This window comes from Parasteatoda tepidariorum, chromosome 3 (assembly GCF_043381705.1).
Source record: "Parasteatoda tepidariorum isolate YZ-2023 chromosome 3, CAS_Ptep_4.0, whole genome shotgun sequence".
NCBI classification, from domain to species: Eukaryota; Metazoa; Arthropoda; class Arachnida; order Araneae; family Theridiidae; genus Parasteatoda; species Parasteatoda tepidariorum.
Window position 1 is genome coordinate 53,486,101 of NC_092206.1, and position 22,251 is coordinate 53,508,351.

At 27.5% G+C, this 22,251-nt stretch overlaps 1 protein-coding gene across 1 annotated transcript in view; it reads left to right on the plus strand.

Annotated features, from left to right (window-relative positions):
* The first annotated feature begins 20 nt into the window (after nt 1-20).
* LOC107447578 (unc80, NALCN channel complex subunit) overlaps nt 21-22,251 on the plus strand; it is a 90,566-nt gene continuing 68,335 nt past the window's right edge. The window contains exons 1-14 of the mRNA XM_043046998.2: nt 21-263; nt 673-818; nt 3,313-3,361; nt 3,602-3,622; nt 3,706-3,785; nt 4,960-5,188; nt 9,044-9,269; nt 10,931-11,031; nt 11,521-11,622; nt 13,723-13,955; nt 14,066-14,762; nt 17,085-17,273; nt 18,781-19,052; nt 20,648-20,889. Coding sequence (XP_042902932.1) covers nt 736-818; nt 3,313-3,361; nt 3,602-3,622; nt 3,706-3,785; nt 4,960-5,188; nt 9,044-9,269; nt 10,931-11,031; nt 11,521-11,622; nt 13,723-13,955; nt 14,066-14,762; nt 17,085-17,273; nt 18,781-19,052; nt 20,648-20,889 — 2,524 coding nt within the window. The 5' untranslated portion in view covers nt 21-263; nt 673-735. The remainder of the gene's footprint in view (nt 264-672; nt 819-3,312; nt 3,362-3,601; nt 3,623-3,705; nt 3,786-4,959; nt 5,189-9,043; nt 9,270-10,930; nt 11,032-11,520; nt 11,623-13,722; nt 13,956-14,065; nt 14,763-17,084; nt 17,274-18,780; nt 19,053-20,647; nt 20,890-22,251) is intronic.

The window sequence follows — 22,251 nt, forward strand, 5'->3', positions numbered from 1 at the left end:
GCACTGCTGATAAATATATTAGGTTTTTTAATGTTGGCAACATCTAGTTTATTTACAAAATGAAACCTTGCAATTAGGATCGTAGCTGTCAAAATAGTGATAATTTTTACCTACCCTTTTATTAGCAACCCAATATTTTGTTCTAAATGTTTGAAGCATATATCTTGCACAGTCTTAACTGCCTTATTTTCTTAGACAATGTCTTTTTCAAATAATTTAACTACACATATTTTTCGACGCATTTGGAAATATATTCTTAGCTGGTGCGTTTGCTTTCATTTTGAAATTTTCTGTCTTTAGTTACCATATTTTGATAGATTATGCTTTAGACAATGTATAAGTATAGTCTATCTCTTTGGTTGAAAAGTTATACTGCCAGTACAGGTAATAGTTTACAATCGGGGGCTCCTCTCATTTTTGGCGATTTGTAAATAAGCGAATATATATGTAAATAAACTAAAAACCAATCGTAAACAAAAATTCCGGTAACCCGAAGGTGACGTCATTGAAAGCAAAGACCGCAAAGTATATTAAGGTAAATAGAAATGGAATTTCAGCATAACTGACCGAAAATTATCACCAAACCATGGATCCCCGATTATACACTATAGTCCCTGTCTGTTTTCCAGCTGTTTGGTATAATAACTTTTTGTTCTTTTTAATGTCATATAGGCACAGAGACAGTCAACCGTAATAAATATTTGATTTCTTAACTACTACGATTCAGATTGTAAGATGCCGAAAAGAAGGTACGATGAAGATCCAGAAGGTTTGTCTGTTCCTCTACCAATTCAGAATTTCTTATGGAGACAGACTAGGTAAATATAGAAAAGGTTCTATATCTGGGAAAAGCTGAAAATTTCACGGTATCTTATTAATGTTTGACATATTCTTAATAAAATTGAAAGAGTTTAATTATTAAGAGTTTCCTTTTCTTAAGGTTTACTATCTAACTTACTTGGCATTCAATAACACTTAAATAATATTTTTATGTTCTTATTTCATTAGCCATAGTGTCAAATTTTAGGGAATAGTGCATTTCCTTAATAGAACTGGCAAAATAATTGTTGAGTTTTGGTAACAACTAGCCAGTAAAATGCATAAAACTAAAAAAGTAATTTATATAAAACCCCATAAAATTTGTAAATTTACAAGCTTGAAAGTTAAAACGTGTTGTCGGAGTTAAATCAAAGGAAAAACTTTCTGTGAACACAAAATCTTAATTAAAAAACTTTATGCAAGCATTGATTCAGTCTTGCAGCTAATCTGTATATTTTATTCATCCTTTGTCCCACCTCATTTTCATGTAATTCATTTGAAAATCACTCTTTTTTTAAAAAAGGAAATATAAAAATCTAATAGACAAAATAGGAAAGCCTTGCTCACTTCTTGTATTTCTTCAAGAAGTTGGAGGAATAGCTTAGACTAAAATATTTCAGATAAGCCCTGTTGTGGAATTCAGTCTCGCGGTAGGCCATGACTGCCTATAGAACCACTTTCACCGAATTGGCATTTTCCCGAGTCCTAATTGGCTACTTTGTGGAATAGACAAAATTATGGACATGAACCATTTGTAAGGATGCACAGCTCTGTGTGGGGGCTCTGAGATGAAGAGGTTCTGGAGCACTTGACATCTGCTAATGGGACATTGACTTTTTTCTTTTATTGTGTTCGATTTTATTCATGTTCTTTGTTAATATTGTAAGAGTTTGTCATTTTCCTTTGTTATTGGAAATAAAATAAAAAAATTTTAAAATGTTTAATTTCTGTATTCTTTATTAATATTTTGTAATTAATATAGGTGATGTATAAAATTTTATATCCTCTGTTTGACATGGCGATATATCATATGATCAAAAATCTCTAAATCAATCAATAATAAATCTATAACCAAGCAAAATGTTAATTCTAAAAAAAGTGCTTCTATAACATCAATAGCATTGCTTGATTTTTAAAATTAAAATAATAAAGATGGATTGACTTAAGACTGACAACTTAAAGTAAAAGCAAGCACAAACCTTATTTTAATTTTTTTTTAAAAATTAAAAATGGCCTGAGGGTTATTAGTTTAAATATAGGAATAAAACTGTAACAAAGTATTTCACTTACATGTATTTAAAAAAAAATGAAAGTGAAAAACAAATCAAATCAAAGAAATGTTCATTTAAGTAAAACATTTGTTAAATGTGTTGGAAAAATCATACTTTTGAAACATTGTTAGACCTTTCAAATTCGTCAAATTCTGTACTTAATAATCATAAAAATAAGTTTGAAACATCATTAGATCTTTCAAATTCTGTACTTAATAAATATAGAAATAAATGTATGTCTTGTTTTATTTATTTATTATTATTATTTTCGTTTTTACTATACAATCGACTAAAGATTAATTAATTTAAAAGTAATACATTAAGCTAAAAAGATAATAGTTTGTTTAAAAATAATACATTTTTAAACAAACACATATTGAAAGGAAATTTTTTTAAAAAAACACTGTTGTTAAACTATTAAAAAGCATCAAAACATTACTTAACTTTTTATTTTATTAAAAAAAATTAGTCATTTTAACTAATAAAGAATTTTTTTTTAAAAGTAACTAATGCAAACATTGTTTTTAATTTTCTCAAAAATAAAAACAAATTAAATAAATATAGGCTTTGTTTTAATTTTTTTTATAATTTAAAAAGACTGAAGCTTTATGGGTTTAAAAAAAAATCAAATTATTATATACTTATGTGCATTGAATGACTTTTCTCCGTTAATAAATTTTCTCAGTAATTAAAATTCTGCAAGTAAAATTTGAATGGCGCTTTTAAATCACTTTCTAATGCCCTCAATTTATGCCGATAATATCACAAATCCATGCCACAGGGTTTCTCTTTAATATTATGAAAAATTTAAGTAAAAGAAAATTTTTGTTGATGAAAACTTCATTTAATTCATAATTAAAGTGAAAAATAGTAGACATGTTTTAAGTGCTCAGAAATAGTGTTCATTAGCACATGATTGGACAATACAAGAAGGATGAGAACAGGTTTAAAATTAAAGATGATAGTACTAGACATTTCTTGACTATTCTTTAAATGTCTTTTATTCAGTCTTGAAGAGTCCATTCTATTTAATGATGCAAGCTTTATATTTTTTATTACTTCTTATTATATTTTTAACAATTTTAAAATGATAGTGAGATTAAGTAATTGTTTCTTACCTTGCTAACTATCTTTTCTTTCATTTATATTTTTTGTTGCAATTTTTAATGTTCACTTGGAAATTGTTTAATATCTTAAAACATATGTTATTCCTCTTATTTAGTCCATTTATTCGACCCAAATATGGAAAACTTCATGAAGCATCTTGTATGGTAAGTTCTTTGAACTTTTAGTGCACTTTTATTAATGAGCTTAATATAATTTATTAATTCCCATTATTAATTTTATTCTTAAAATGTTAAATCATAAAAAAAATTATTTCAGTATTTTTTGGATTTTTTTTCCTCTGAAATTTATAATGTAATTTTTATCATTTTGTCGCTCATGTTTTCTCAAAATGTTTGTATTTCTATAAATGATTTGTATAAGTGATTATGCTATAATTTTTTCAGGAGCAACGTGAAGCATGCAAAGTAAGCTTTTTATAAATATTTTAAAGTTTATATTATAAAATCGATAAACATGTACATTTTAAAATAAATAATTTCCATTTCAGTCCTTTGAAAAAGTACTTGTGCAAAATATTCAGTTCGGTCTTTCACCTAGTCTCACCCAAGCAATTAAAAGTATTAGTAGGTTAGTATAGTTTGATTTTTTTTTTTTTTTTTTAAATTTGTGTAAAATGTTTTTTTTAAATGAAGCTTGTTTCCTTAATTTTTTCATCATTTGTTACTTAATGTAATTTATAACCTTATAAAAAAAGAAACTTCTATATGAATGCCATATGAAAATAATTTTTGAAAATAAAAATTTTTTATTTGTAAAGTAGTAATGTCTCTATCGGTAATTAAGTAATACTGTGAGCGTCGGTGTAAGGGTCCCAGTTTTAAGGAGGACAAAATTAAAGCACAGTATCAATAGTTCTCTAAATTTTAAATTTTTTTAAAAAAAATTATTAAATCTACTAAATATCTGTAAAAAGGTTAATTATTTTTATCTTTTGCCTATTTCTAATACTAAGATGCATTTAAATAATTCATGAAAATTTTCTTTATTTGTCTGAAGTATTAAAAGGGACTTTTTGTGATTTCTAATTATTGCAGGGGTTATGTACCCAANTTTTTCCATCATTTGTTAATTAATGTAATTTATAACCTTATAAAAAAGAAACTTCTATATGAATGCCATATAGAAATAATTTTTGAAAATAAAAAATGTTTATTAGTAAAGTAGTAATGTCTCTATCGGTAATTAAGTAATACTGTGAGCGTCGGTGTAAGAGCCCCATTTTTAAGGAGGACGAAATTAAAGCACAGTATCAATAGTTCTCTAAATTTTACATTTTTTTAAAAAAAATTATTAAATCTACTAAATATCTGTAAAAAGGTTAATTATTTTTATCTTATGCCTATTTCTAATACTGAAATGCATTTAAATAATTCATGAAAATTTTCTTTATTTGTCTGAAGTATTAAAAGGGACTTTTTGTGATTTCTAATTATTGCAGGGGTTATGTACCCAATATCCCCCACCAATTATGCTCATTAGTAGTAATGTTATTAAATCACATCATTAAGTACTAAATTACTGCCATTGACTTCCATATCACAGCTATATAAACAAAACAAATAGGAACAAAATATTTTATGGAGCCATAGAATTTTTAGTTATTGTAGTTGCTTTAAAATAGTCTTAAAAAAACAAAAAACGTTTACTTATAAGAATTCAAAGCTTTGAAAAATATAAGTATATATAGTTTCCTTTTAGTGTAATGTCACTAGAATAACATTACTGTAAATTTTATTTTTAGATGGCGATTAATTCAAGCTGCATTTCCCCATGTAATGCATTGCTGTGCTGCTCTTCTTTATCGACGTAAAGATAGATGCCTTGATAAACTTGGTACAGCTGAAACTAAATTGCTGTATACGCTGCAATGGATAATATTAGATGCTATTGAGGAATGTGCTGATGCAGAAGCAGAACAAGGCTTTTATCATCCACCTAGTCATTACCTATTCCCTATTTCTTCAATTCAGGTACATTACAATTTTAATTTCATGTGTATATTCTATTGAACTATTTTTTTTTTTGTTATTTATTTATTTTGTTTCAAGTATTTTCTGATAGGGCAGAAAAAAAACTTTGTGTAATTTATTGAATGAAATAACTTAAAATATTGAGTACTACTATTGTTATAAAGTTAATTTTTTCCTTTAAATACACTTTTTATTCACTCATGTCATCTGTCTGGTGTTACATACAGTGTCTGAACAATTTTGGTTTTCATATTCCTTTCCCAATTGAAGTATTTCTTCATTTTTGAGGAGAATATGAAATAATTGTTGTAAAGAAAGTATAACACAGGGTGCATAACTTTTTTAAAAAGTGCCTAAAGATGCTTATTTTTCATTTACATTTTTAAAAGGCCCTTAAAGGTGCTTTTTTTTATTCAGGATTTGTAAACAGTGCTTAATTTTCTATCTTTTAAAAATAGATTTTTTCTTTGCCGTGTCGATTATAGTTCTAAATTACAAAAAATGCATGATTTTTGCAATTTTTACTGCAATATTTATCAAAAACTAGTTGTTCTATCATGATTATGTAAAGTTTTTGAAAACGTTTTTGAATTTTATTGGTTTTATGTTTATAAATTAAGAACTTTGAACGATAGAAAAAAATAATTTTTATTACTGCACAGATCTTAATTCTGTTTTTTGTAAAGTGATGAAAAATATTTTTTGAGTGCTTAAAAGGTGCTTATATTTTGTTCAAAAATCTGGCTACCCACCCTGTAACATTTTTAGCATTATTTATCTTTACCTTAAATTTCAAAGATTGTCTTGATTGAAATCTTGATTCTTAAATGAAAAATTTTATTTGCTTTGTGATTAGGTCAAGGGCGCCGGCAGCGGGGTGCAAGAGTAACACTCACGACAAGTATCTCAATTCTGGTNGAATTTTATTGGTTTTATGTTTATAAATTAAGAACTTTGAATGATAGAAAAAAATAATTTTTATTACTGCACAGATCTTAATTCTGTTTTTTGTAAAGTGATGAAAAATATTTTTTGAGTGCTTAAAAGGTGCTTATATTTTGTTCAAAAATCTGGCTACCCACCCTGTAACATTTTTAGCATTATTTATCTTTACCTTAAATTTCAAAGATTGTCTTGATTGAAATCTTGATTCTTAAATTAAAAATTTTATTTGCTTTGTGATTAGGTCTTTTTAAATTTTCCTTATTAATTTATCCTTTTAGGTCAGATTATGTATCTTATGCACTACTATTATCATTTCTAGAAGATAATTCCCTCATTACATATCTCAAATTATAAGAATAACTGCTTTCAGATTAAATTTTCAAAAATAATTTAATCACAACAGTTTTTTAATGAAAATAGTTTTTTTTTATGTTTATGTACTATTACTAAATAGTTAACAACTAATTAAGATAAAACAACCTCTTAGAAATAAGCTCAATTAACATGTTTGGGTAAGTAATCAGTATTCTGAAGAAATGCTGTGACACCAGAAGTTTTAAAACTATTCAAAAGTTTGAAATCTATACATTTTACAGAAATATCAAAGAAGGGCCTCACTGTCCAGGCTATGTACATAAAGCAATCTGTATATAAATAATAAAAACTTATTTAATACTCACAGTTTGTGTCTGTATTTTTAAATTTTTCCACAAAACTTCCTACTTGAGTTTTTTCACAAAAACCTACAATTTTTGAGCGGTTTAAAAAAAATTAAGTCAATGATGCACCTAAATTGATGTTTTTCAATGAGATCAGAGAAAAAAGTTTTAGTCTTAAATATAAGCTAATTTTCTGCAACTATTTATCAATAATTTATTGCTTTGACTATGTAATCTAGATATTTTGTTTGGTATCATTAAGCAAAGCATTATATTTATTAATTGCACATATTATTAAATATAATTTAGTGATAAATATAACTTTTCCTATTAAAAATTTTGAAACTTCTTAAAAATATTAATTTTTTTAAAGTAAAAATTGCAATAAAAATATTTGGGGTATCATAATGAAAACAGGTGACATAATATTGCAATCAAATAATAATATAATTATAATCCAAAAGTGTATTATAAACCATGAAAAATGTATTCAATTTGTACTTCTGATGAAATGTAAAGTTTTATCAAATTTTAATCCAAGCATGAAAATTTAAAAACACCCAATAGGTTCTCTGTGCACTACTGTATTCTTTAGATGAGCAGATTTCGTGTTTTTATCTTTATCAAAATTACATTAGTGCACTTTGATAACATATAGCCTACATTTAACTTATGTGAATTGGTAACGTTTTATAGTTTTTCAAATGATCTCAATTGTTTTGTCATAAAATTTTGAGGAAACCCACTTAGCCAATAATGGTTATTTCTTTTAAAATGGGCCTATCCAAAGAAAAAAAATTTACAGTTTTGTTTCCTGATTTATTTGAAGACAAAATGACTTAAAACAGTTTTTCAGTAAGTTCTTTTAACCAGCAAACAGTGTTGCCACCATTGTCTAACAATTGTAAAGTACTCATCCAAAATGAAGGCAGTATTTATATTCTATTCTAATTTGTAATGTAGAAGCCATTATAATTTATATAAAAAATTTATAAAAGTTTATCTTGAACTTGGGGAGAAATGCAAGTTATTTAATTACTTATCCTAATATGCATCCAACAACTTCATCATGCTACATACTATCTAACAAGAGGTAAAATTGATATAATCCCCAATGTTAACAAAGCATTAGCAAGTAGCACCTGTGGATTGGTGCATTTGATGCCGCGAATCCACAGATCTGCCCAAAGTATTAGTTAAAACAGTTTTATAATACTAAAAAAATGAATAGTAAAATTAAAAGAAAGCTTCATATATGGAATATTATATTTTAAATCTTCCAAGCCTTGTGCCCTTAGGATATATTTATACTGAAATTTTCTTTCTATGCCCCTTTTTCCCATGGGATAATATGGGTAACAATCAGGTAATTAGTTGGTTTTCTGATGAATCTGAAAGTTTGTGCAAGGCTAAGACTAATGTTCAGAGTGTTAATGCAAATGATATTTAAATTTATGAATTGCATAAAAAATGCTGTTAAAAATAATTGAAATTGCTTAAATTGATATGATTGTTATGATCTTTAGTTACGAATTAAAACATTTAATTCATAATTTTTTTGTTGCTACTAAAGACTAACGATGTTTGTTTTTTATAAAATTGTCTATTAAAATTTCTTCATTCAACAATAAATGAATAAGGCATTTCATATGACGTTTCAGAATATTCCCTCTATATATTGTGCTTGGGGTAAAAATAATTATTAAAAAAAAAAATTCCTATTAATTTTTCAAGTGCTTTTGATCACCATAATAATAATATTTTAAATGAATTTTTCAATATTATCTGAACTGCTGTAGTCATTCATTTTTTATTTAATGAGGAAGTTTGATATCATTTCTCTGTTGAAATTGAGAAATTCTTCCTATTTGTAGAATTCTTTTTAGTTGGAAACCCATGTCTTATTTAATGTATCTTCTTCAGGAAAATAAGTTATAAATTTCGTGACCCTAGGCACTCTGATTTTTTTATTTCATTTTATTTTTCACTTCTTTTATTTTTATACCAGACTCTGTATGTAACCCTATTTAATTTCATTACCTGAGTATGTAATAACATGAGAGTTTTGCATATCCATTTCTAGATTTTATACCACCAAATATTTAATTGAATCAATTTTGATTTTTAATTGGTCAATTCTGCATTTTTTTCTTAAATTTATAAATTTCAACAATTTGTTCGGTTTTTCTTCTAAATTTATAAGTATTAACAGTATTTGATGATTTTCTAATAAACTTTTTTTTCATCCTAGGTTTTTGTTTACTTGTTTGCACCATTAGGAGATTTTTTGAGACACTCAGACTTTATGACAAGTTTCCGTTTGGAAAATGGCTTAAAATTGTGGGAATCTCTTTGGGAATATAGGCACCCAAATGTTGCTTGTTTTACTACTCATGTGCTCCCAAAGCGCACATTTTTAAAAGGAAGAAGAGAAAAACAAACTGCCACCAAATTTGGAGATGTTTTTATTGGTGGGGGTATGTAAACATGCATGTTTTATCGTACTGTTTTTGACTTCTACTTAATATGATTGTGAGCAATTTCTTAATCTTTTTTGAATGGAGATTGAGTTTAAACTTTATAAATAATTTGTACCAAGTGGGTGTAATCTGTACTTTAAAATTCTATCATAGCTTTAATTTAAACATAGATATGCCATATTTATAATAATCAGGATATGTGACTTTTTTTTAAAATAATTTGAAAAATTTTGTTTTACAATTGGTTACATTTTATAATTATAATTGAAATATTATTATGATAAATCATTACAATATATTGGAAACTATATCAATTCATTAAAAATTGTTTGTAGTAATACATAATAAATGAAAATTTCAAGAATCAAAATTATTGAAAATGAAGGTATATCATTATAAATGACTAAAAAACAGCCTAAAATAAGCAAATATTACAAAATAATTTTTTTAAATAAACCTTTTAAAACAATTAAATAGTGAGGCCTTATACTTTAAGGGCAGGTTGATAAAATATTACATTGCAGAACAACTTAGTTCACCAATTGAAAAAAAAATTACTCTATGAGAAAGGAAAATTTAAATTTATCTTAAAACAGCTGTTTTTTTTTAAATGTAATTTCCTTTTAAAATTGTATGTACTTTAAGATTCAGAAATATATTTGCAGTTTTAAAATTGAGAATTGGTAGAAATTTCATTGTTATTACAATTTTTGCAAAAATATCTTTTTTACTTTTTACAGAAGTAAAAAAAAAGAAAAAAATGCAGTAAAATTTCACTCTTCTTTATTTCCATTCTGAAGAATAATAAGATTTTTAAAATTTCATTGAAAAAGGTACCAGGTAGTTATATAATTTTGTTAATTGAAGCTTATAGCACTGCAATATATTTACAATAAATTTTAAAAATATAAAACTGATAAAAAAAATGTAAATAATCTCATGTTACTATGCTTTATACATTTTTTAAATCAAAGATTTTTTATTGAAAAATAAGTTAATATAAATCATGATTTAAATCAACGAACCCTGATATTAATATTAGTAAACAATTGATTGGTTTTAAAATAAATTATTGCATACTGCCCATGATAAACAAATTGAAATCTGGTCATTTGGATGAAAAGTTATTCAGGTTATTTGCTTTTTTGTATGCTGTACACTATCTGATTTAATAATAGCTGCAAGTTTGATTATTAAATAATGTGCTAAACACTTATTGCTTATTTACATTCTTCTCTAAGTTCCAGAGTTTTAAAGTGGGTGTCACTAATTTTTCTGTTCTTTTATTGTTTTTACGTCAAAGATAAATCTTTTGCATAAAATGTAACCACCTATATTATCATAAAAAAATAAATGGTGTTCACAAACTTTGTGAAAATTGATTTTTATTACCTTTAAGTTGTTATTTAGCATCACACTTAGCAAAAAATATTAAACCTTGATATTTAGTTTGGGATTAAGAAAAACATAGCCATATGTTGTGCAACATCTGTATTTTTAAGATATTGGAAACTTTCTATGCTTTTAAATGTTATAGTCTCTTTGAATTTCATTTCTTATGGTGAAATATTAATTTATGAATTTGAACAATGCTCATGATGTTTTATTTATTTCTATCAAAATTTATGGGCTTAAGTTGAACTTATTTTTATTTTCAGGTGCTGCAAAACGCTTGAGTAAAGATCAATGCACCACATCTGTTGATAGTAGTGACACTGGGCCTACTGTAACAAGTCCTGCATCAACTGGATCTGAAAATGTAAACTTTTCTTTGAGATTTTTTGAAATCTTTTTTCTTTCTTTTTTTTGTAGTTCTCTTTTTAAAGTTTCATCGTAATTTAGTAACTTTTATTGTATTTATTCCCGGTTTTATTTATACATGTAAACTAGTGTCTACAAATACCTGGTACCCAGTCCCCGTAACTGCTAGAAAATAATAGCAATGTGTTTTAACTTTTTATAAATATACAGCTTCAAAAAGTACTAGAACTAGTAATTAAATAAAAAAATGAATAGTACTTTTTGAAAGAAAAACAATTAACTTTTAAGATATACTATTCATTGCATTGAATTTAAAAATTTTTGCAATTTAAAAATTATGTTTTTAAAACTTTTACAAAATTGATATCTTAGAAAAGAATTTTTAAAAAATTTATTGGGAATCATGTAAGCATTTTGCATATCACTTTTTCTGTGTGTGAAATGTTTTATGCTTTCAAGAATAGTTATATGTTCTTTTAAAATACAGAAAGGAGAAACAGAAAGTGACAAATCATCGCCTAAAGAACTTGAGCCTAAGAAAGATGATTTTTTTTGTGAGTTATGCTCCACTCCAGCTGTAAAATTAAAGGTACGTTATATTCTAATTTTTTTTCACATTACATTTTTTTCCTCAAATGTAGTAATTTCAGTTTATAAGTTACGAATAGTGAAAGATCTACTTTTACAAAAAAAAGTAAGATGTTTTTGAGGTTGACAGATGTAAAAATATACACCTAAGGTAGAAAATGGGGTTATGTTTTGCACCCAAAATAACAATTTATAAACCTCTATTTCAATCTCATTTACTCCTCATGAAATTATCTACACCTCAAGTATACTTATTCGCTTGAAGTGTAGAAAAAATAGCCTGTACACATCAAAAATTAATCTCTTTAAGCTGCTTGCTCTAAAGTAGATTTCCAACAACCTGAAGTGTGAACAAAACAACTTCATACTCCTTGATTATACACCTTGAGAGGTTGATCTCTAAAACTGTTTTTGAAGTCAACTTCAAATAAACCTTAAATCAACCTTGACTCCTCAAGACAACTTCAAAAACACCTTGCATTTTTGTAAGGATCATCATGTATAATCAAAGATGACATTAACTGCTCAATTGGAAGCAAAGATTCTAAGTTTAAATTGTTTAGGGTACTGAAATAATAGGAGTTAGTAAATTGAAGGGAAAGAACTGTAAATAATCTCCAAAGTGACTGTATTATTAATAGTTGATGGAGGACAAAGTTACCCAATACACTAGATAAGTTACATAAAAATCGAATATATATGATCAGGATAAGAAGAGATTATAAACAAATATTTACATTATGAGGTTGCATATTAGGGTGCATATGAGGTTGCATAAACTGCATTGCCCAACATGCATGTGAACATTTCAATCAAGCAAGTAGTTTTCATCTTAACTTGCCCAGCAGGGCAGGTATGTATATATAATAATAAAAGTCTTAAATAAGACCTCCAAATTTTAAGGTTCCTCAAAATTTGAGGGTAAATTATGACCCTCAAAAGATCGTCGAGGTTTCAGATGGGATGAATAAACGGCACCTAAGGAAGGGGGAAAATAAAATCGATTATATTTGAAAAGTCCTTATTGTTATTGAGTTTTAATTATATAAATAAAAATTTATAAATTAAAATTCTTTGCTTTTTTTATTCACTTAGTCATACTTATTTTTATTAAAAATCAATTTCCCCTAGCTCTGTGCATGAGAAAATAATTAACATAATGTAAATAATGAAAATAAATATGTTTAGATGGCAATGTGAAAGCAAGCAAACACAAGCAAAACATCATGTCTATCACATTGTTTTAAAATCACTTGGTCACTTGATGACAATCTTCTGAACACTCGTGGAATAAATCATTTGAACTGGTTCAGTCAGTTTCTCTCTTATCAAAATTATGCAAAGATTTGAAATTCAATTAAAGGTGCAATTGTACATTTTATAATCTTGTTTTTTTTTACTCTATATTGACTCTTTATCTTAAAATTTCTATATTAAACCAATAAACTATTTATTAATTACAATATTCAAATTTATGATACTCCAAAAAGCAAACGAATGTATACTAATGGTTAGTCGAATTTCTGCTAGATCATAGTTTTTCTTCCCCTCAGATTTGAGTTATGGTGAATTGATTATAACTACGGTTGGTTGTTTCTACTTCATTTTTCAAAAATATCCCTTAAGTTTCCTATTATATACCCATCCAAAATTGAGTAAAATGTGATTTTTTTTCAAACTTTTACTAAAATTAAAAATCCATTTGTAAGGAATGTCTCATAATCATCTTCATTTCATAAATAAAGCAAAAGGCAAGGATGTAAAATGAAAACAATCAATTAAACTAAGGTATCAGGAGAACTGGGACCTGCGCTCCTGCAATTGACTGGGCGTCATTTACGGATTCATTTATGCAATTATGTTATTTTATTTCTGGTGAATATTTTAAGCCATTTTTGTAAGGTAGATTAATCCATAATCAAGTCTGCTCACTATCTTAAAAGCATTCTGAAAATTATGGGTTTATTTACAGAAATACATAATAAACATACTATACTTCTGTAAATATTAGATTGTGTTCAAACTGATTTTTTTCTTCTTTTTTTTAACGGTATTTAGAGCAGCAATTATCACTCTTATTTTTATTATAACTATTTTTTAGGATGATTCCAATGTCATTAAATGCAGTTGTGGGAATATTTCAATTCACGACACACCTGATGTAAAATTGCCTGAAACAGCTCTTGAATCTGCACTCAAGTGTACTCCATTAAAAACAGAAAAAATTGACATAGCAATGGCAACATATCTAGATGTGGCAGTCTTACGCTGTTTATTTATTTCACAATGGTTGGAAGAAGGAATATTTTGGGCTCTTAAATACCTATTTCAAAGGTAAAACTCCTTTAAAACCTCTGTTTTATGCATTTATTGTTGAAGTTTCTAATTCTTTCAACTTTATTAAGTATGTTAATAATTGGACCTAAAGTTTTAATGTTCATTAGATTGAAAGAGATCAAGGAGTTATCTTCTGACGTTTCTTGCATTCGTAAGCGAAGTTTTTCCCTTCCCATTCCTGAAATTGAAATATCACTTTACCAGTCTCCGGAACAAAATAAGAAAGAGTACACTCCATCAGGTCTAGAAAATATATTCACTGTTGACAACTCCTACCAACCTCCTAGTCACCATACCAGCATGCATGAACTTCACCAAACTACATTTGACATCCCCCAAGAAAAGCAAAGGTCAAAGAGAATGAAAGTGAGTGACTTCAAGTCATTTGTGGAAGAAAAACTCCTGGACAGGGCTTCTGGTAACTATTCATCTTCACCTCCTGAAGCGCCTGGAGTATCAGTATCAGAGCCATACCATGGGTCTGGATTTAAGTCTTGCCTCTCATCAGAGCATTTGGAGATGCAAAGGCCTAAATCAGCTCTTGCAATGCTCGACCACAAGCATTCGGAAGACACGGATTCAGCAGAGATGATTAAAGTAGAAATGGTGAGGGGACGCAGTATGCCAAGTTTACATCATTATGGCGAGCATAAGTTTGATTCGATTCCAACGAGTGTCATACACCAACCTCTATCTTTGGGTGTGAAAAAAATGCCAGCTTATCATACATTCAGTGTACCAAATCCAATAATTACTGTTACAGAACATTCTCCAGTTGCTTCAGTACAGTTTTTTCTGAATCAGGTGAGATCCCTTTGTTCAGTATAATTTGAATTTCAGTCACATAACGTTAGGAATTAGGTGTTTAAATTCTTGGAAAAACTTTTGTTGCAAGTATTTTATTGTTGATTTGATCTCAGCAATTTTTTCCCCTTTCTTTTAAAGTTAAACTTAGGTTGCTCTTTTGCTAATAAAAGTTGAAGCCTCTCTTAACTGATTTAGTTACTTTTTAATAACAAATTGATTAACCGTCTATTAAGTCCCATTTGTTGATATTACAATCATCTTTACTGCCAACTTAGATGGTGGTTAAGAAAGTTAGCAGTTTTAGGTAAATTAAAAAAAAAAAAGGGAAATTTCCTACAACTTAGAAAAATTCCTGTCAGCCAAGTTGTTTAGCTATGTATATATCTACCTACTTATAAAATGGTTGGGATATATATATATATATAAAATGTAGCAATTATATATATCTTATAAATAATAAATTATTATAAAATTATAGTTGAAGTATTATATTTATTAATATTTCAGGGATAATATATTCTTTGTTGTTGTTGTTGCTAATTCCCATCTGGTCTGACGGGGTCAGAGCAGATCAATAAATCCGTTGACATTAAGAAAATCCGAAACCAGACTGGGAGAGGAATGAATGTCATTCCAGTCCAGCCCTAAACAGTTTAAGATGTGCTCAGGTGATACCTGGTTTTGTTGGCATTTAGGGCAAAGAGGAAAGATCTTTTGATTAACAGAAAATGTGAGACTCAGGTGTCCACTGGCCAGTCGGGATAAGCAAGTGTTGGTTTGCCTGTCACCAGGAAGAGATAGAGAGAGTCCTGGTCTTTTTGCTTTATACCAGTAGTGAGTAGGTGGAAGCAGCCACTTTTGTTTGTTCTGGGCCTTTTGCCTTGCGAAAAGTTCAAGGTATGTAAGCTCTGAGGTGGAGGGGACTGAATGGTCTAGTCCCTTCTTTGCGAGAGTGTCAGCCAACTCGTTGCCGTGGATATCGATGTGGGACGGGATCCATTGAAAGTGGGCCTCATGCTGCTGGGAAATGAGCTTTACTTTTTGTAAGATCGAAAAACTGGTTTTATCTCCAATGAGGGGCCCAATTTTTGAGGTGTTGAATTGAACTACGGCTGTCAGATAGTATCCAAGTATTTCCAAGGCTCCCTTCACTCAAGATTTTCTCTAGTCCCCTGTCGATTGCAATTAGTTTGCTTCGATAGACGGAGCAAAAATCGGGATTTCGTTGATGAAGAGTGTAGTTCTCTCGAGGTGTTTCAATAAATAGAAACAACGATGGTTCATATTTATAAAGTCGCTTATTAGTAGTGAAGAAGATGGTTATCGATTTGGTTGGGTTGAAGCTCAATTTGAGTTCATCTGTGTACTTGGACAGGGCTTCTAGTGAGTTGTTGAGTCTCGACTCAATCTCAGCAACATCGTCACCGCTACCCCAAAGAGCAATAATATATTCTTTGTTGATTTTTTAATCAATTCAGAGTTGTGAGTGAACCTCGTTCAATCACATAATTACTCAGAAATTAACCGTATTGTAAGACTTTTATCTCTTTTGAGGGGGGGAAAAAACATAACATTCTTAGAAATGTTTTAATGTGTAAAGAAATCCTCAAGAACAAATTAAAAAAAGATTAAAATTAATAATTTGTTATTTTTTATAATTTTAATTAGTTTTGTAAGTTTTCATTACAGTTGAAGAAGCTCAGTTTATTATCTCAAATCAGTTTATTATTTCAAATCAGTTTATTATTTCAAATATCAGTTTATTATTTCAAATATAATTGTTAAAAAAATTAGTTTTAAAAAAATTTAAAGCAGTTAAAATATAAAACACAATAAAATAATTTTAAAGTTTTGAAGTAAACTCTCCATTTTTTTTCCTCCCCTCTCTCTCTCTCTCTCTTTGAATTCCTCTTATCATATAAGGTCAGACTCAATTTACACAAAACTGTAAATTCAATTGAGTATTTGCCAGTTTTTTTTTTAATATTTTTTGTCGTAATTCTTGAATGTGTTACATGATTTTCACTCTGTAACAAATGAGATAGAAAGCATGCAATTCGAACTCAAATAAATAATTTTAATGTGGTATTAACATTTATATCCAGATTTTTTTTCTTCTTTTGTTTGAAATTTAATGATGTAAAGAAAAGTTTTTCTGTCTCCTTATTTTCAAAACTTAACAACTCAGTTTTTAAAAAATATTATTATATTTGTATATTTTTTATCATATATTTTAAACTGTCAATTTTTTTTTAAATAAAATAATTTGATTAAATGTTTTCTAGAGTTACTAATTACACCAATAAATGTTAATTTCAGGATTCTGTTAATGGTCAAAATGATAGTTCTCCTCCTGCAACTCCTAATCCATCAAATCAACATTTCACAATAACACGAAGCCAAACTGACTCAAATATTAAATATGATTCAGAGAGCAGTTGTGAGGCAACAGGGTCTACTTATTATATTACTTCAGATGGCGAAATAAACTTGGAAGTTGTCTTAAAGGTGCTTTTTTATGGTTTTCATTTGTTCATATTTAATTTCAGAAATTAATGTTGTGTGAAATAAATGAAATTTATTTATTTTTAAAATTAAATTGCTGTGTATATTATTTTATATTACTTATTTATATTTGTAGTAGTTGGCGGGAACTGTCTGAAAAGCATTTAGGTTCGAACATAAAAATTATTCAAAGTTAAATTTTTATAATTTTTAACCAGTCAGTTCAACATGAAAGTAAATTTTATGAAGAAAAGTGGACTTAAATGAATTATTTTGAAACTGCAGTTGAAACTTGAGTTTATGAATACTAGTTTAACCCTTTATTTACTCCCAAATTAATAAAAAAATTATTGGTAATGTGTGAAACTTTTGTCCCATTAAATAATGTTTATTTTACACTTTGACAAATATTTTTTTAATATTTAACAATATTTACTTATTTTTCATGAATTTTTTGATTTGAGACTTATGACACATTATAAAGTTTTAACTAAAGTTAAACATTTAAAAAAGCAATTTTATTTATAACTAGTTAAAAATATTATCAAATCAATGAAAAAAAAAAGACCAAAATTAATCAAGGTAGAGAGATGAGAATTGAAGAATCATAAAATGGCATTCTCAAATGAAATTTCCGCTCTTAAATAGTTCCTTAGATAGTTGGTGTTCAACTTCAAATAATCATGTGTTGTCAACTAGTAATGATAGGAGGAAAATCATATTGTAGGGATTCGAGTGGGATATTTTGTCCTATATCACTGTTATATGGAAATAATATTAATAGGACTACTATGCATAAAGGGTTAAAATAACTTATATGAATTATATCTTATGGAAGCAGTTTTTTTCTGTCATGAAACTTCACAAAATTGTATGAGTTAAAACTGTTTATGCATTTCATAAAAAAATGGATTTACATTTTGTGAGATTCTCATCAAAGTAGTCAGTAATGAAAGTGCGCATCTCTAGTAAATTTGTATAAACCCGAATGCATTGAAGAAGTTACATCTTATTTTATGAAAATCTTTGTGATAAAATGGTAGCCAATTTTTTTAAAATATTAGGACAGAGGGTAGTTACTAAAAAAATTAACAAGCTTAACTTTTTAAAAAATAAGAATTTTAGAAAACTGCTTATTAAATAAAATGCTGAAATAGACTACACAATTTTGCTATTACCTTATGATGAAAAGAAAAGTATTGTGTTTTTACGAAAGAATGAAATTTTTTTCATATAAAAGACAAATGTTCAATTCAATGTGTACTGGTGATTTTTTACCTAGATAATAGCTGTTCATTTTTCAAAGCTTTGTCTGGTACCTAGTTAACTGATAAGTAGGGAAAAAAACTTATAGTTTGCATAATTATATAAATCTGGTTGTTGATATGTATAGCATATAAAAATTTTTACTGAAAAATAAAGATTCTATGAATTTTTGAATTTTAAAATTATTATAAATTTGAGCATAGTAAGATTTATTTTAAATATTTTTTGCTGTTGTTTATTTCAGGCTGTTCATTCTGTTACGCTTGGTGATAGCGCATTATCACTTCGTGTGTGTGAAATAGCTCTTAATTTGCTTGATCTTTTACTGTCCTTTGGTATAATTACGAAACAATCAGAAAAAGAACGTGATCAAATTGACAAATCTGAGGAAGCGTTGATAAGCACTCCTGGAACTGACATAAGCACTATGAACCAATCAGAAAAGTCTAAATCTAGTTTTGATAAGAAAAAAGATGAGCTGACTTTGCATCATCTTTTTATGGACAGTTTATGGAGGTAAAATATGCATTTATTTTATCTATTTGTTGATTTATTTTATTGCAAGACGACACTAAATAAGCTATGAAAGAGATAGGAAAAATGTATGTCATGTCATAATCCTTCACATAATATGTAGGTAGTCCATATTTACTATTTGAAAACTAAATTATATTTCCTTTTATCTTCTCAATAAATACAATATTTTTTTTGGGGTAAACCTTAGCATTTGAGTGGAAAATTAAATTCCAGAAATAAATATTTTTTCTTTAATACCTTACATACATGCATAAGTTTTTAGAAATTGTTAAATGCTTGTTGCAATGTTTTAATCTTACTACCTTGGACATATAGCAATTTTTAGCTAAATCACTGATTCTTTATTCATTCTTCATGAAGTATATGTTTAATTATCACTACATTTTTTGCCCGGAAAAAGCGCCTTGATTGGTTTAGCCTTTGTTATTCTATCCTTATTTCAAAAATGAATAATTTTCTAATTTCAATCATGAAATTTTTTCTTTTTTTTTTGCTACTGACTGTTTATTAACAAAGTACAATGATCTTTTTATAAATTTTATTGTTCTTATTGGATTAAAGAAATAATAAACACATAGCAAATTTCAGTCGTCATATTTTGAATTTTTTTACCAAATTTTCAAATTTAAATACAATTTTAAATCTGTATTCAATTCATGAATAGGAATTTTTCTACATTGTATTTATCTTTGTAGCATATTTGTGTCTTCCTTTGGGTATGATAACTATACATATTTTCAAAAATATATTTTCAGATAAAAGTTTGTCATATGCAACTAATTTTTTGTTTAAATCTATTCTTTTTTGTTTAATCTATATTGGATAATGTTTTGAAATGTAACTTAATTTTTTTTTCTTTTAAAAGAGGCCAAAATTTTAAATTAATATTATTTGGAGGAATAAATATTAATTACAAAATAAATACTAATTACAGTACAGAACCCGTTATTCGGAAATCAGAAAACCGTAAAACCAAAAAACCGGAACGAAATTCGGTACATTTTCCCGCCATTTTTAAAAACATTTTTTTTTTATTTTGCCCTTAAGATTTTAGGATTTTTCTTTCTTTTTTGAAAGATGTTTACCTTACCATCATTTTGGAAATAATCATTAGTGTATTACTTCATATTTTTTTCTTCTTTTTAAGATTATTTCCAAATATTTTTTTTTAGTTGGGTTTAACAATAAAAAAAACGGCCTTTTGTAGCGATTCAGAAAACCGGAAAAATCAGTTATCTGGAATACCGATCGTTCCGGATAATCGGTTCCCTACTGTACAAACATAATATGATTTGAAACTAAAGTTTCAAATTAACGGTATATATTATAGACAAGTGAGTAAAATTTCACAAATTATTTTTTTGTTAACTATAAAATTATTTATAGCCAATTGTTTAAGCCTTCTTCAACTATTCTTTAAATACTTATTAATTATGTCAATATTTACTTAAGTTTTTTGCTTTGTTCATTTTTAGTTTTATTAAATTTTGCCTTTATTTATTAAACTCAAATTGTGTTTTTGTCAAATTTTTTTTTATTTCTAAAAATTGAAATAAAACTGGAATTTCTTGCAGAATTTGCAAATATCTTGGTTGTCCACTAAGCTGTCAAGAAGGACATCGTAGTCGACCAACTGCTGAGTTACTTCGCATGCAAATATTGAATGCATTTAATGGACTATTTGAAGCAGATAAGCAACAGTTCAGAAGTTTTCTAAGAGAAGTAATAAATTCACGTCCTCTGACTGAAGTGATAGATTTTTTTCACAGTTTTGTTGGATTCTGCATGGAGTCAGGATCTCCAGTTTCTCCCTTAAGTATGTTTTAATACACATTCAAGATTTATTTACTCAATTTAATTTGTTTCACTCAATTTGCTTTTATACCACTGAACTCTAATAACAAAAAGTAATCCAGGGCTGATTGTGCTCCGGAAAAAACCGGATTTCCGGAATTTTCGCTAACAGTGATCCGGAAGTTTCCGGAGATCGATGGTCCAGACGTTTAAAAAAATCATTGATTACAGAAGTTTCCGGAAATTAAATTTTCAAATGTGGAACTTAAAAACACAGTTTATTTTATTTGTTTGTAAGGGAGAGCCAGAGAGATACTTTATAAGTTTATATTCATGATTAATATTCATTTTTCATCAGTAAATAGTTGTTATAATTATAAAACTCAAGAACGAAAGACATATTTGCAAATTATAATTACTTCTCCAGGTCATCATAGGCATGTGTAAATGGTATAGATATGTGTGAAATTTTAAACATATTTTAAGTAAACTAAGAAATGTTGAGAAAAGGGAAAAAAACTTGTTTAAATTTTTTTCTAATTTTTCAATTTAAACTGTTTTATTTTTTTAACTCAAGAAATTTTCCGGAATTTTGACTTGGGTTCACAATCACCCCTGGTGATCTGAATAATAGCTCATTTGGAATCTTTGAAATAACTTACACAACTCTTTAACTTCGTATAAACTCACAGATGGATGTTTTAATGTTTAATCAAAATAGAAAAGAAACTGATTAAAAATAAATTGAAGTAATTCTTAATCAAAAATGAAGATAGTGTTTAAGAATATAAAAGACCCACACGATTATATCAACAAAAAAGAGCATGTATATATATATCTAAGGTTTGCAGTCATGTATGTGTAAGCAGAACAAACAGGCACAGGATTTATTTTATTTAATCATTTTGTGATGTTTGACGAGAGAGAACGAGCCACCATTTCATCTTGCTCCAGCTTAAATGTTAGGGAAAATTTTGCAAAGAAAATCCATGAAATGCTTCGATTTAGGGGGAAATGGACATCTTAGTAATTATAATTGGTTTTTAAATAGTCGTGCGATTCCCACAAAGAGTAAAGGGGAAAATGTATTACTTTTAACTAATGCATGCTTGAGCCAAATATAGATTTAAGGACAGGATGTGAATTTAAAAGTGTGAGAAAGTGTTCCGATTAGAATAATAAATTAAGGAAAGAATTTTCAGAAAAGGAATAATATAAAAAGATTATTTGAAGCTTTTTATACATATATACACACAGTGATGCTCCTGTTATGGACACTCCTGCAAAACAGACGCCTCTCAATATGGACATATTTTTAATTCCTTGTGAATTTCTATGAATAAACCATTATGTACATTCTCTGCAAAGCGGACACTTGCATAAC